The 16,157-nt window shown below is 41.3% G+C and overlaps 1 protein-coding gene across 5 annotated transcripts in view; it reads left to right on the top strand.

Annotated features, from left to right (window-relative positions):
* Positions 1-16,157, top strand: part of RNF123 (ring finger protein 123) — a 116,671-nt gene that overhangs the window by 33,866 nt on the left and 66,648 nt on the right. For all 5 annotated transcript variants that reach the window (XM_044451498.1, XM_044451497.1, XM_044451500.1 and 2 more), the window contains exons 21-30: positions 418-519; positions 5,085-5,191; positions 8,451-8,643; positions 9,287-9,432; positions 11,244-11,327; positions 12,891-12,998; positions 13,616-13,793; positions 15,216-15,290; positions 15,612-15,699; positions 15,957-16,044. In XM_044451498.1, coding sequence (XP_044307433.1) covers positions 418-519; positions 5,085-5,191; positions 8,451-8,643; positions 9,287-9,432; positions 11,244-11,327; positions 12,891-12,998; positions 13,616-13,793; positions 15,216-15,290; positions 15,612-15,699; positions 15,957-16,044 — 1,169 coding nt within the window. The remainder of the gene's footprint in view (positions 1-417; positions 520-5,084; positions 5,192-8,450; positions 8,644-9,286; positions 9,433-11,243; positions 11,328-12,890; positions 12,999-13,615; positions 13,794-15,215; positions 15,291-15,611; positions 15,700-15,956; positions 16,045-16,157) is intronic.

Genomic DNA, 16,157 nt, shown 5'->3' with positions numbered 1-16,157 from the left:
ATAGTTAGAGCCAGTTGTACAACTTCCTCCCCACTGAGCTGTGGAAGGCTCCATAATGACAAACATTGTAAAAACTTAACTATTTCAGGCTGCCTTCTTTTAAAGTATTTTAGTGTTGCTGTTTTGAAATGACTGAGTTGTTTAAAAGATATGTTTACTGATGTAGTTTGTTTATTGTAGTTCAAGGAGCTGTTCTTACTATTTTTTTTAAATTCTCCAACCCATGAATTAATTTTATTATGCTTATAATGGTTTGAATCTGTTGTTTCCATATATTTTTTGTGTTGCTGCAAGCTGCTTTGTGGAGTGCTGTACCCTAAAATGCCAGCATGAACATATATATCTACATAATATATACAGAGCTCTCTCAGCTATGAAGGTTTGTTCCTAAATACATTTTGTCTATCTTTGCCTCAGATGCCTATGTTCCCCCTCAGCTCTTCTACAATGGGAAGGTGGATTACTTTGACCTCCAACGACTTGGGGGACTCCTATCTCATCTCAAAAAGACTCTTAAAGGTAAGTGTTTGTTCTGTCATTGGTTGCACCCCATGGGCCACGCCACTTTGAATTAAGAATCCTGACTTAACAACAGTGACATGAATGAGCAATGTGCATCCCATTTGCTCTTACCTCATCTTTTTCATATGAGTGGTTGATCCTAGGATTAAGTGTACCCAAATAAACCAGAATCACAAGCTTGTTTTAAGCAAGCCAACAAGAGTGTTCTGTTGGCTTACCAATTCTAGCTTGTTTGTGTGCATGTAACCATAATCCTGGATCCAGATGAAAAGCAAGATCTGTTCCCACCAAGCCTCTGTTTTCTTTTTTGCATTATTTATTATAGTTTGTTTGGATTTATAACCAGTAATGCATTTCGGTCCTGCTCTCTTAGTTTTAGACCCACCAGCTGTTAGAATGCAGCTCCCAAGACCTTTCCCACACTGGAATTTTACCCTTGGGCTGAAGAAAATTCCCCACCTCAATTTACTCACTTGCACAGAGTGGGAGTAAATGAAGCACACATTCACATGCTAATTTCTTAAGTGAAGATCCCTGCCATAAAATTATGTCCAAATGCAGCTCTTCCATCGTGTGAAAGCAAATGCCAAGGAAATCTTTCCATAAGAGCTTTCAGTATAAGGCATGGCTAATTGTTGGAGAAAGTGGGAAGGGAATGTCACAGAGTTAGTTTAGCAGTTTTGAGGATTTATTTATGTGTATGAGTTTTGGTTCGGCCTGATGTGAGGAGAAGTCCTATTAAATTTTCACTTTATTAATTACAAGGAATTTGATCTTGGAATGTAATTAATAGTTATTACTGGCAGGTGCTAATTGAGAAGGCTTCGGAAACTTGGTTTTCTTTGCTTATGACCTTCCTTGTAAACTATATATTTTAACGTGAATGTTAAATAGCTGCCATGACATAAGTGTGGTAATTTTTTTGACTTGTTAATTTACTTACAAATTTATTTCAACTAATTTAAATAGCCCAGTCTTCTTCAAGGACATGTGTATAGCCTCTGAGGCTAAAAACAAGAACTGCTCTCCTGGGACTTGAAGATAAAGTGGCAGCTGATGCCTCTTGGTCTGTGAGATTCTGATTAGTACATGCTTTTTCCCTCACTCAGCTGCTCTTCAGAGCTGCAGAGTCTGGCCAGCTTCAGGGCAGTGGGGCTGTTTGGCCCTGTGCTTGGTACAGAGAAGAGAATCAAGGAGTTTTTAATCTGCTTTTTTGTCTCTAGTGGAAATGGTTTGTCCATTCCTCCAGAATATGGAATTTCATTTCTGTCCTGAGAGCAGAATTAAGGGCAAAGTATACACAAATGCAAAAATTTTTAGAAGGAGAATTAGGATTTGAAATTGTACTGGATTGTTTTAATACTCCTTTTTACTGGTCTTTAGTATCAGTTCTTAGGATGGTTTACAAATACTAATGCAATGTCTACAGAGGGCTTCCTTCTGAAACCATAACTGATCATTGCAATTTAAACCTGCATAGAATCAGATTGTATCTAATGGCAAACGGAAGGTTAAATGAAGCAAAGTATCTCATGCATGAGCATTAGACTGGTTAGCCTTGAACAACATAGTGCACCAGGCTCCCACATCATGTTCATCAACCTATGCCCTGGCTAGCTGTGAATTATTGATAAAAAGTAGAAGTGAGACATTCATGAGAAGCAGCATGCTCACTCCAACTCATGCGCTGCATCAACCCATGATCTGCTGTTACATGTGAACTAGGTCAGATGAATGAGAACTGGACTATTGGCAATGCAGTTGCTTTGCACCAGTTAAAATGATGTTAAACTGCCAAAGAACACATGACAGTAGTTCCATGGTCCTTTTCACCTGGGCACTCTTGTCAGAGAAGGCACTCACAAGTCACTTCTGATAAGACTAGAGGATTTCACAGTGGGGAGTGGACTTGTTTATCCTTTCTGTTTATCCCTTTAAATGATACAATATGTATTTTTTCTCTTGGAAAAAAAAGCAGAGAGGTGAGACTGTGTAAAGAGTTTAATAATGGATCCTCCACTGTGAAGCATGCTGCAGCTGCTCTCCCTGACAGAAGAAAGCTCTCAGGACTACAAATATCATAAAGTTTCTACCATTAAAAAGTTACACTTCTGGCTTGATACTAAAATCATCAAATAGGAAGCAGGAAGTACTCCTTCACAGCCATGTTCTGATAAAAGTATGAGCAGGGAATTCAGTTGTACTTCAAATAAAACATAGTTCCGAGACCATGGTGTTAGTCTTGAACTTAATGCTGAGCACAGCTTTGCAATAGTGTTCTAGGATGTAGGAGTCTACAGAGAACCAAGTAATGACTTTCTTACCTTTTCAAGATGATGATATCATTCAGCATGACTTAGGAATACTGCCAAGATTTAATCTAAGACTTTGCACCAAATACATATTCTTACATATCCAAATATACCCAAAAGATGAAATTTGCCATTAGGAACATTGAAAGTTCCTCAAACCTAGTAAGATTACTGTATCAGAGAGCTGGTGCATGAAACAGCACAAGAGTTGCTTCCATAAGACAGTTTTGTGTTGTTTGTTTTGTTCAGAAGTGTGATGGGATGGCAGTGAGAGAATTAAAATAAGTAAAGAAAAAAACAGGATAGGCTTTGGACTGTAATTGGCATGACAGTTACATGGATGAAAGCTGTCATTTCATAGGATAGACTTCTTTTGGGTAAAAGCTACATGGATGAAAGATGTTCTTGCTGGAGTTCCACAGACATTTGTTAAAAGTCATTGTGTCTGCTGTATTCTAAAGCAAAGCAAAGCACAGCATCCATTCTGTACAATAAAACCTCAGTTAAAATCACAATCTAAACCTTAAAATACTGTGAAAATAAAAATGTTTTGCCCTTGTTCTGAAAAGAATAGAGTGTTGGGGAGCATATTCCATAACCGGGTGCCACTGCAGAGAACACCCTTCTCCAGGTAGCCACCCTTCTAATCTTCAGGGAGGACTCCCAAAGAAGGTCCTCCAACCCAGATCTTAAGGGGCAGGCTGGCACATAGGGAAGGAGACGCTTCTTCATATATCCAGGTCCTAAGCCATTTAGGACTTTATGAGTCACCACCAACACCTTAAATTGAGCCTGGGCTTCAATTGGTATTCAGTGTAGATTGTAAAGGACCGATGTTATATGTGCATATGTGCTGGTCCCTGTTAACATCCTAGCTGCTCGGTTCTGAACCAATTGAAGTATTCAGACCGTCTCAAAGGGCAGACCCACATAGAGTACATTACGGTAGTCCAGTTGGGAAGTTACCAGAGCATGGGTCACCATTGCAAGGCTATGCTCATCCAGGTAAGGGCGCAGTTGATGAATCAGCCGAAGCTGAAGGAAAGCGCTCCTCGCTACAGCAGCCACCTGGAATTCTAGGAACAGCATTGGGTTGAGGAGCACTTCCAAACTGCGCACCCTGTCCTTTAGCGGGGAGTGCAATCCCTTCCAGAACAGGGCTAAAACCACTTACCTGGAAGGCTGAACTGCCTACCAACAGGACTTCCATCTTGTCTGGATTCAGCCACAATTTATTGGCCCTCAACTAGCGCATAACACCAGCCAGACCCAGTTAAGGACACCCACTGCCTCACCTGGACAAGATGTGAAAGAGAAATAGAGTTGAGTGTCATCAGTGTACTGATGACTCTGTAGCCCAAACCCCTGGATAACCTCTCCCAGTGGTTTCATGTAGATGTTAAAGAGCATCAAGGATAAAATGGAGCCCTGTGGAACTCCATGGCATAGTTGCCATGGCACAGAGCTACAATCCCCCGGCACCACCTTCTGGAATCAGCCAGCCAAGTAGGAGTGGAACCACTGCAAAGCACTGCTTCCAACCTCCAACTTGGTCAGCCTGTCCAGAAGGATACCATGGTCAATGGTATTGAAAGCCACTGAGAGATCCAGGAGAACAACAGAGACTTACTCCCTCTGTCCCTCTTTCTGCACCAGTCATCATACAGGGTGACTAAGGCAGTTTCAGACCCATAAAACCAGACTGGGATGGGTCCAGATGGTCAGTTTCCTCCAAGAGAACCTGGAGTTGCCTAGTCACTACCCGCTTGAGCACCTTGCCCAAGAATGGGATGTTAGCCACCGAGCTATAATTGGTGGCCATCTCAACATTAGAGCAAAATAATTCCAATCCACCCTTAATGTAGTAGGGATTCCAGAAGAAGATTCCCTACCATGAATCTTCAGCTTTATTTTTTTTTAAAGTTTTATCTCCCTTATCCTGATAAAATAGAGGTTCTTATTCTATTTTTAGGAAGCATTTTTTCTGTTCCCTTTTTCCTCTGTGTCTGTCATATGGTTAGGTTGATTGTTGACAGTGCCACCCTGTACAAGTTATATTGAATTCAGTGGGATTTATTACTAAGAAAATGCTCCTAGGAATAGGGCCTTGGTGATGATGAAGTAGTATTAATGATGCTTCCATTTATGCTATTTTTTGAACTTCTGCTAGCAGGGCAAATGGGAGATGGAATGTTATCTGCTTATGAATGTGCTTATCTGGCAATTTCATTGCTACTTTTATAATCATAGATGACCTGGCGTCCAAGGCAAATATTCTGATTGACCCCGCAGAACTTCAGGCAGTAACAATGGATGATCTTGATGAAGATGAAGAGTCAGCAGTGTCAACAGCACAGGTGAGCCTGGCTTTCAAATGGGTCAAAATTCAACTCACATAGCTCTTGGTCAATGAAGCCCCTTGATAGGGAAGGAGGAGATCTGTGCTTGTTTTGAGTGCCAGGAAAAGGCAGTGAAGAGAGAGACTTTATGTGTTATAGCTGAAAGGTGAATGCTGCTGAATTGGGTGCTGAATGTAGTCTGATGGTACCATAGCATTAGAAACTAGCCCAAAAGTCAGGTGTTAAGAGTGGATCTTCAGATAAATCTACATCAGAAGAGAGTTCTGGAACAAAGAAATCTGAGGTGAGGCAGCTGGCCAACAGGTGGGTAGGCTTCTCAGTGGTGGCACTCCAGTCCTGGAATGCTTCCTTCCCTGTCCTTGAGAGATCAGCCTGGTGTCTGCTGTGCTATTCTTTGTGCACCAGGTACCCTTCTATTTTTCCAGAACTTTTAGACTTCAGCTACAACCTCTCTCAACTCATACTCTGAACCCAATCTCTGAGTTCTGATTCTAAGTAGCTAACTTCTGTTATGCAAAGAAGATGAAAGCAAGTCAGTTTTGCTTTGTGCTGTGTAGGAGCTCATGCTGCAAAGTCTGTAAAACAATCAAACTCTGTTAGCAATGGGAATAACTATTTCTGAGTTTAGGCAGCCAGTAGTAAGAAAGAAACCAGACTATTGAGAATTCAGGTAAGTCATACTGACCAAACCCTACTCTTGGGCAGATCTTTTACTTGGGAAGTCCCTTTGTCAGTAAATTACTTTGACAGGCACAACACCTTACACCGCCTCATTTGTTAAAGAATCATAGAATACTAGAGTTGCAGGGACCAAGAGCCATCAGGTCCAACCTCGTACTTAGTGCAGGACACCAAGTTAAACCATCCCTCTCAGGTGGCTGTCCAGTTGCATCTTGAATGCCTCCAGTGTGGGAGAGCCCATAACCTCCCTAGGTAATTGGTTCCATTGTCTAAACTTAGGATCCCCAATCTTTAGTCTGACATGCTCTGCTTCCTCTTCCTCATGTTTCTGTGTTCCAAAAGTTTCTTATGGCTTTACAGGGCTATGAAAGACATTCCTGCTTCTCTCCATCTGTTATGCCATGAAGCCTCGGCAATCTCCTCTCTATTTCTTATCTGAGTCATGTTCTCAGGGTGCCTCAGTGCAGTTGCTGGTCTTAACCCTTAGAGTAGCTTGTGTGAAGTTCCATTCCTTCTTGGCTTGTCTGAGGCTTTGGTGCAAAGTCATGGAAAAGCCCTGTACCCTGAGTTTCCTTGCTCTTGTTTGTGGACTGATGGGTTTCATAGCACTTCATGTAGAGGTTTTGCAGAAGCCATGCAGGCCTCTCCACCACTTTGCTTTTTGTAGATGCTTGATGCAGTGAAAGATCTGTTCCATTCCAAGTTTTACTTTGTTTCTTTGTTATCATGTGCTGTCAAGTTGTCCCTGACTTGTGACAACCCTGTGTATGGAAGCTGTCCAAAATGCTCTATCCATGACAGGGCTTGTTAAGCTCTTGGAAATTCAAGGCTGTAGCTTTCTTTATGGAGTCAATCCATCTCATAGTTTCTATTCTTTTTTTTTCTTCTGCTTTCTACTTTCCCCAGCACAATTGCCTTCTTTGGGGAGTTTATTTCATTTATTACATCTATAGTCTGCCTTTTTTCTCTTGCAAGGAATCTAAAGTAGGCATGTCGTGGGTGGAGTTGGCCAGAGCCAGGGGTCAGACTAGATGGCCTGGGAGGCCCCTTCTGACTTGCTCTGTTTCTGTGTTTCTAAAGTGACTTATGCTGCCTGTCTGGGGAAAGGAAGACTGGGCAGCTATCATAGTGACCAAAGTTGTAGAGCATTGCTCTTAAAACTAATTTTAGCAGTGACTAGTAGCACAGAGTGGGGACAGTGCTTGGGGATGTTGCAGAGGTTCCAACTTGATTTTCTGTTGACCACTAGAACACAGTGGAAATGGCAAGACCACATACTACTTCATGTTGCAGGGGATGTCTCTATCCTTCCATCATCCTTGAATATTGTTGCCATATCTTGCTACGAGGCCTGATGTGAGAGGGAATGCAAGCCTTTCATTAAAAGACACATAGAAATCCTGTGTAAGGAGAAAATGGGGGAGGAAGAGTGGGCAGGGTTTGTTTTTTATTTGGTTGCACTCATGTTTTTCATCTTCACATTCTGGGCCATGGTTGCTTTTCAACTAGTCTTGCTTCCCTCTTCAGGTGCATTTAGCCTGGAGAAGAATAGATTAAAGGGAGCCATGATAGCTTTCTTCAAATATCTGAAGGCTTGTCACCTAGGAGATGGAGTAGACATGTTTTCAGTTGCTTCTGAGGGCAGGACTAGAGCCTGTGAGTGGAAATTGCAGGAAAACAAATTTTGTAAAAACCTAGGAGACCCTTTCTGTCAGTGTAAGCTGTTCAACAGTGAGGTAGGTAGGTTCCTTGTGAAATGGTAGGTTCTCATTCACTGGAGCTATTTAAGCAGAGACTGGATGGCCATTCTATTAAGGATGCTGTAGTTCCATCCAGCATTGAGCAGAAGATTGGATTAGATGACTTCAAAGATCCTTTCAAACTCTAGAATTCTGTGAGAAACCACAAACTAAGACACATGTTCCTTGGGACTCTAAAAGGTAAGGTCATAGGTGGCCAAGTGTTTGCCACTTTTAAAAATGTATTAGGTCTAGTGAACTTGGGTGTTGCTTTTCTGCAAGTTCACAGTGAAAGTCACCATATACACAGAGTTTCTGTACCTGTGTGTCTGCTTTCTGATACAACATGATTGTGAAAGTGTCTATCCCATATTTGGAATTGCCAGCATTGCTTGTAGGCTGATGCAAATTCTGCCACACTACCTGCTGTTTGGAACACATGAGGACCAATTCCATAAATAACCCACTTTGCAGTGAAGTTTGTACAAACCATGTTGTAGGTAATCTCAATATGCCATTACCCTATTGAAATTTTACCAGTGAGCACACAACTTGTACTTTCTAGTAAAGGTTCCCTGGAATCTCTGCCCCAACCCTGCTCCCTTGCATGAGATCCACCCTATTTTATCTAGATTATGACATGTCAGATGGGAATGTTTCAGAAACTTGTCCTGTGAATGTGCATAACTATGGTTCACTGCTTATACTATCCAGGCTGAGAGTTGTGGTGGTCTAACCAGTTTAGTTTTTTTCTTTGAAAGAAGAACTGCCATAGATGAATGAATAGTGCTGCCTATCTCTGACTCTGTCTGTCTGTCTCTTTCTCTTTCTCTCAGCGTCCATCTGCCTCACTAGCAATTGGGGGTGCCTTGGCTAGGCCAAGTTGGCTTAGCTCACCCACCCTGGGTCGAGCAAACCGATTCCTCAGTACTGCAGCTGTCAGCCTTATGACCCCAAGGCGCTCACTGGGTGCCATGGAAAAGGTTAAAGTCCGTGCACTGAACATGGAACAACGGACAGAGGAAGACAGTGAGTAGTGTCTTTACAACTTTCTGGCTAGCCAAAGCTCGAAAGAGGCTGCAAGGAGGTAGCAAAAGCAAGCAAACCCAGCAAAACCCAAACAGTGAAAGATAATAGAGCAGAAAAGAGAAGAGTTGGTCCAGTAAGTGAGGTTTCACATTAACTGATTTTACTCTGGAGTTTAATATTTTGGTTGAAGGAAAGGATTTCTGCTTCATTCTGGCCCATTCTTGGACATGTTATAAGGGACCATAATGTAATGTGTGGAATTCACACTACAGGTTCCTGTCTGAAGGATGGATAATTGTATGACTAATGCAAGTGATTTGAGAGTAGCTGGTAGTGTGTATAATTAGGTGAGATTTAATTATCCTAATATATACACTTGTAGGGACAGTGAGGCAAGGCAGAGGGGAATGTAGATTTATGGTGAATGGGGGAAAAAAGATGTGGCCAGAGCCAAAATCAGATACCTCTAGAAGTCTGCTGACCTTACATCACTTTTCGTTCAAGTATAACTTTACAGCAGGCAGCAGGATTGAACTTCATGATTTAAAAAAAATCAGACCAGCCCAGATCCATTATCTTCACAGTAGTAGAGTCACACTTTCTGAGTGGCTTGCTCAGAAACTTCCTTCTGTTTTTATGACAGTTGAAGGCAGCCATGGAAATGAAGGCCTTTTATTAGGGAAACCTGCAGAAGAGCCAGAACAGCCGATAACCGAAAACTCTCTTTTGGAAGTCTTGGATGGAATAGTCATGATGTACAACCTCAGCGTGCATCAGCAGCTTGGTAAGGTGAGCAGGATTCATTTCAGGGTAGTTTCTAGTCCTGTCTTATTCTCACAACTGGAATTAAACTTGCATTATCAAGGATGCCAGGACCCAATGGGAGAGGCTGAGGGAGTAGGTCCACCGCAAATTGTAATGGTTGCTTGCTCTGTGTCTTTGAATAGAATAATATTTGTTGGTGTTGACCTTGGCTATTATGGTAAAACAGTGGATATGGTGGAATAAGGGGGTATCAGATCTTCCATTCCTTCCCCCATCATGCTAATTTCAGCTTGGAAATGAGCCTGATGGGGATTAGTGGGTGTGAGTGCCTTGAGGGAAGAAGAATTGCAGGCAGGAAAGTGGCAGGCAGAAGAAGGGTTGCTTCTCCTTCACTATAGCTCAGTGGTAGAGCAACTGTTTTGCATGCAGTTTTGATCCCTGGGATCCCCAGGTGGGGCTAGAAAAAATAACTCCTGAAATCCTGGAGAGAGCTACTGACAGTCAATATTGACAGTACTATAGGGACTGGGCCCAGTTCTCCCAAAGTACAGCATTCTGAGTTGATTGTCTCAGTGTCTGAATCTGAACTGGGAGAAGCAGGATCAGAATTCTTAGCTGAAATTCCAAGGCCAGCATGCCCTCAGATAAGCCAAAGAGGGGGAGAACCAGACCACTTCTGTATCGGGAGAGGGGGCAGATCCAGAGAGAGGGATGAATATAACATAACCAGTCCTATCATCCATTGTCAGATTGAAACAGCTGGCCAATTCAGTAGTGTCTGGCATTAATGGTGTCTGGCCCACATGCAGTGGAGAACTGCCCTGAAGGTGGAGCTAACCCTATTCAATTTGGAACTGAGGAGGGGGATTCAGTATGGAAACAACTTCTTGATATGAGTGGTAATCTTCCTAATTAGCCAGCTTCCTAACTTGATTGACATCTTCTGCTAACAACTTCTGTAATACTGCTTTTGTATCACAAAGGCAGCCTGGTTGACCCACTTTAACATAATAAAGACTGTAATTAGAAGCCTCTTGTTTTGATCTCCTTGGAGGGGGGAAAGACTGAACCAATGTGTATGACTTGTCATAAGCCAGCTTCTTAGATTCTTAAATTGCCTTTTGCTGTTTGGCCATGGCTTACATTCAGTCCTAAATTACACATGTTGACAACCTATAGATTGTTTAAACCATGAGTCATTGGGGCCATGCAGGATTCAGCAAACATCCTCCTTGTGACTTCTGCTTTGTATCTGCTTTTATCAACTTAAGGAGTTTAATATAGTAAGTGTTATGGAGGCATTTTAATAAAAGAAAAAAATAGGCAGCCTGTGAATTATTTGATTCCTGGCTTGTTTCCTGGGATGTTGAGGAACAAACAACCAAGAGTTTGAAGCCATGGTTTGTTGTTGGGTTCAGACTCTGGGTGGATTGACTCACAACATTTTAGAGTTCCAGGTTCACATGTTGCATTAAATAATCCAAGAAAGGGGCTGTTCCTGGGCCTTTGAAGAAATTGTTTGCAAAGCAGAAATACTTTCCTGCTTGTTTTAGTGCAGCCCCACCAATTCATTTGTTAAACATGAATTTGAATTAGCATTATGTGCACAGCAGGCCTCAGATCTTAGGTCTGCCACCTTTGTTTATAGTTCTGTCCTCAGGCTGTTAGATATTGTCTACTATTGTTAAAAATATCAGCAGGAGGGGTTCTTTATAGTATTAGGCGCAGCCATACTTACGTTCCGTTTTTCTCACATCTAGCAAATAGCCCAGTATATGCTATAACCTGTTTAGAAAAGCTTTAGTTGGTGTCACTGACACTTAGCTGTGTTTCAGATGGTAGGTGTTTCTGATGATGTGAATGAGTATGCTATGGCACTGAAGGACACTGAAGAAAAGATTAGCCGATGCCCAAAGAGGGTAAGAAGCTCTTCTGAAAGCTGTCTTCCAATTTGGTCTTTAGAAATGTTTCATGTGCTTTTGACTTCCATTGAAGGATCAATTATGGCAATTTTTTCAGAGTTGCTAGGGTTTGATGAAAGTAGAAAAATTTTATGGGGTAAACTTGACATACATATGTCTAATACATGTGACATGGAGATTGTTATATTTACCTTCCTTTAAAGTAGGTTTATATTGCCACATGCTGTTCTTGTCCTTGAGAATCATTCAGGTAATATTCTGCTTCCTGAGAGTCATTACACACATGCTAGAAATATTGTTATAGTCATCCTCTTTAAAGTAGTTCTATATTGGCTGTATGTTGTTCTTCTGCTTGAGAATCATTCAAGTCCTGATGAGCACTCTATTGCTACCCATAAATCTAATTTCCTGCACTCTTGCCCAGACCAAGAAATAATGATACCTTATTCATTATAAGGGTAGAATAGGACAATTGTTTCATGCAGTGCTTCTACTGTGATTTAAAAACCTGAACTATGCCTCCTGCTTTGGGTTCTTTGTTAACTTTCTCTTATTTAAGTACTATTATAGAGAACATCATGGTGCTAAAATTATAGCTTGCAGATTGCAAAACGTCTCAAAGAGCTTAGTCAATCTAACTCTTACCTGTAATTATAATGAAGTACTTCAAAAGCTTGATTATACTACCAAAACTTTAGGCCCCTTTCAGTTTCTGTTGTGAAAACCTGTGTGCCTAAGTCTATTAGGTTCTGGTGATATCTCAGAGGCTAATGTGCTAAAAAGGGCTCAACCATGTCATCTTTTCCTGTGAGTAGTATTAACATGGCAGCCACAAATATATGGAAGCTCATGGTGCCCTTTATTATTTTTCCCTTCACCACCTTGAAAAAGACGAGCCACTGTCTTGCATATGTTCTTGCCTCCTGTGTTGCTCTGACAAGCAACCATGTGATCCATTTTTAAAATAAGTTGGTCTCCAGTGTGTTGCCAGAACTAATTCTCTAAATTTGTGTAAGGTTCCATAGTATCTAATTTCTCACACTAAATTTGTTTGGGGTTCTATAGTATTTTTGGCCCTTTCGGGTCGCATTATGAAGATGTTTATCTTGCGTGGCAGATGGTATCCAGATTTGCAAAAAATATAAAGTGCTGTGGTTTCTTTTCTCCACCCTGTGCATGGTGGTTGCATACTGCAAGGTTGCCTAATTACTGTTTAGATCACATAGATTGACATGTCATTCGAACCTAATGAACTGTGTATCAACTGCTACAATAAGCCATGGGTTCTGGGGTGATTGGGAAATGACCCCCATTTTGCAACTTGCTGGTAATTAGGTAAATTGCATGGCATGCAGCACTCATATGAGAGCAGGAAAAGGAGTCACTGTGGTTTCTTTTCCTTGTGATTCTGCAAACATAGCCTATGGCAGTTAGCAGCTCTTGGTTTATCTTCAGTAGTTGCAGAAAGCCCTATGAATGATTATGGGAAGTCTTTTGTGAAGTTATAGGCCCTGCTGTATATAAATTAATGAAAGCATTTCCCTTCTGTTTCCAATTCAGAGAAGAGATATCCATGAAGAATTGGTGAAGAGTCAGAAGGTGTTCTCAGAGAAGCTTAATCACTTGAGTCGCCGGCTCGCTTGGATCAATGTTACTATTTATTCAAAGGTGAGAGAGGATACATAATATCAATCAAGCAATTTGCTTAAAATGTTGCAGTTCTAACTTTATCAATGTTGAATGGTAAAGCATACCGTTGCTTCATGTGTCTTGTATGCTCTGTGTCTCTTAATGTGTGTCAATATAGTTCTTTTTTTAATGGAAGAATCCTGCACTTCAGCAAATTTATCTGCATTTTTCATTGGTTTTTGCAGAAAGTTTGATATAGATAACATCCTCATACCATTCCATTTTATGCCCACATTAGCAATTTCATCCTTGTACATAAGCTTATGAAAGTATTATCATTCAGTTGTCTGCAACTAGCTTGCATTGACTACAGAGGTCCCTTTTAGCAGTCCAGGGAAAGAAAAGAAGAGAGAAACTTCAACCAAAGGAGACCATAGAGCTGTCCATTCCCAACTCCCATTGCATTTCCATGCTGGTTATGATGAAATAATATTTAGTTCCTTCTCTACCCACCACTCACTTGCTGGTGTAGAATTCCTGCTCACATGCAGCTATTAGGCAAGCTCTTAAAGTCAAAGCTGTAAATGCTGTTTTATTTATGCATATTCTTTTCTTCCACTTGAGAGACAAACTGACTAGGGATTGCCCCTTTACAGGAGAAGATGCAAGATATATACTGGTTGCTACGGGTGTGTATTCGCACTATTGAACATGGGGACCGGATTGGCTCACTGTTTGCATTTATGCCTGAATTTTATCTGAGTGTGGCTATGAACAGCTACAGTGCTCTCAAAAACTACTTCAGTCCCGTGAACAGCATGGAGGAACTTCCAGGTGAGGAAAAGGAACTAAAGACAGTCTTTAAGCAGGTCCTTCTCTAGTTTTGCATGAAGGATCTAATTTACAAGAGAAAAGAATGAACCCTTGTAACCTGGTGCAGAATTTGGTTTGCTTGGCTTCTGTTTTGCAAAAGTGGGGTGAGGAGATGTTAACCTGGCCTCATGGTTGTAGGGGTAAATTTGAAAGTGTGTAGGACACATTGTCAAAAGTTCATGTCTTTGCAAGGACCAATGAATGTTTATTACTCATTGCATAGCCCTCTGTATCTCAGAGGTACTTCTCACTAAGGGACATCAAGAAAACTGCTGTGCCAGACTCCCTCTCAAAATTCAGTGTGCTGCCATATTTATTGCATATGCTTATTTCTAAGGCAGGCTGACTTCAGCAGCTCCCATCAGCTGCTGTTTGGTGAATGTCTCTGAAAGCCCAAGGCAAAGCACAGCAGGTCACTTAACGTCATGCAATCACATAGTGCCAACATGTCTCTGGAAGGTGTTACATCTCTCTTCTGTTTGCTTCCAGTTTTGCTGGAACAGCTTTATGACTCTGATTACGTAACTGTCAGAATGTTATTCACTATTAAAAGCTGCTAAAGACAAACATGTAAAATAAGTCTTCCTACTTTTTCAGTCTCCTTTAGTTCTAACAGTTTTGTTTGGTGGTTGCTCTGATGGTTCTGTTTGTTCACAGCTTATGCTTATGAGCATTGCTTTGGAAATTTATGCAGAATCTACTTTCTTCCAATGCTGCAACTCACCTGATAGGTGTGGAACAGAGCAGGTGTGAAACACTCCTTCCTGTCTGATTATGGATATGCAATTATGAAGGTTGGCTTAGATGAGTTGTTTTAGATTTCATTATGTTGTTCCAGTTGAAGTTTCCAGTGTTCAAACTTCCCTGCCAGAATTTGAGTTGCAAATTCTCAGGAAGTGAGACACTTTTATAAGTATTTCAGTGTACGTGCGGAGTGCCAGCTACTGACAGTCACACTGTCTCACTCTTGGGGCCTAAGGAATGATGTTAGGAAATCCAACCATGGATCTCCAAAGGTCTTTCAAAAGGCAAACAGTTTTAATAATGGTCAAATGTGGCTCAGAGATACAATACTGGGGAAAAGAGCTTGACTCTCCCCACCCTCCATTTTCCCAATCTGAATCTTCTGCTATTTGTTCCTCAGTAACAGTTCAGTATTGTCACATTAGCTTTTATTTTTAAAGCTGTTGTAACTGCCTGTTTGAGTATTAGGAGTGCCTGGATTATGGAAATGTTACATTGGCATAGAGGGACTGTAGGCTTTCTTTGTAATATATGAAAGCCAATCTGTTTCACTCTGTTCTGTTGCAGTTGGTTGATTCAGTGGCCATGGAACTTTTCTGTATGTTTGGGACCTTACTATCTGGAATTTCTTGTTTTCAGGCTATGAAGAGACATTGACACGCCTTGCTGCCATTTTAGCCAAGCACTTTGCTGACTCAAGGATTGTGGGCACTGGTAAAGCAGCTTCTGTCTTCTGTGTGTGTGTGTGTGGAAAGATTAAAATCATGCCTGTTGATTAACAGTTCTAGAATAGTAACAAGTTTTTGCTTCTAATTTTTCAACCAGTGTAAATTGAAACAATAACTACAGGGTTTTACAGTAGTGTTGTTCATATCTTATTATGACTCTTTATCTTACCACTTTGTCTGCCTCTGGTTACTGTATTGAACAGCTGCATTGCAACCTCTAGTGTATTTTTCTGGAAAACAAACTTAGTGTTATAGCTGCAGTTTCATTAAGTCTCTTTCTTGTTATCTTTCTCATTTCCATATTCAGACATCAGAGACTCTCTAATGCAAGCATTAGCCAGCTATGTTTGCTACCCCCACTCACTCCGTGCTGTAGAGAGGATTCCAGAAGATCAGTAAGTTCTTGGTTCTGTCTTCCTTGAATAACAACATTTGTCCTGGAAGAAGCTGATCTCTTTTCTTCTCTGCATCTGGCATGATTCCTATGTTTGTCATTTCCTTTGTTGTGTATAGAAAACTTTGACCCACCACTTGCACTTCTAATTCTCCCATCTAAAGTAAAGCAAACACTCTGTCTTGGACTCCCTTCTTCTGTCCAAACTCAGCTCCATCCCCTCCCATAATGGCTGACCTGTTTGTTTTATCCTGGTAGGCGAGTATCCATGATGAGGAACCTGCTGGCCCCTTATGAGCAAAGACCCTGGGCCCAGACCAACTGGATTCTTGTACGACTTTGGCGAGTAAGGACAGTTTTGCTCCTTGCCTTCCCATTTTGCTTGGAATTCCCAGTTTGGCTTTAAAACCAGGGATTGTATCTGCATGCATTATCCCTGGACTTTACTGTTTGAATCTT

Source organism: Varanus komodoensis, unplaced genomic scaffold (assembly GCF_004798865.1).
Source record: "Varanus komodoensis strain SLA01 unplaced genomic scaffold, ASM479886v1 scaffold6_2, whole genome shotgun sequence".
In the NCBI taxonomy this organism is placed as follows: Eukaryota; Metazoa; Chordata; class Lepidosauria; order Squamata; family Varanidae; genus Varanus; species Varanus komodoensis.
Note: the sequence above shows the minus strand (reverse complement) of the source record. Positions and strands in the feature narration are given on the sequence as shown.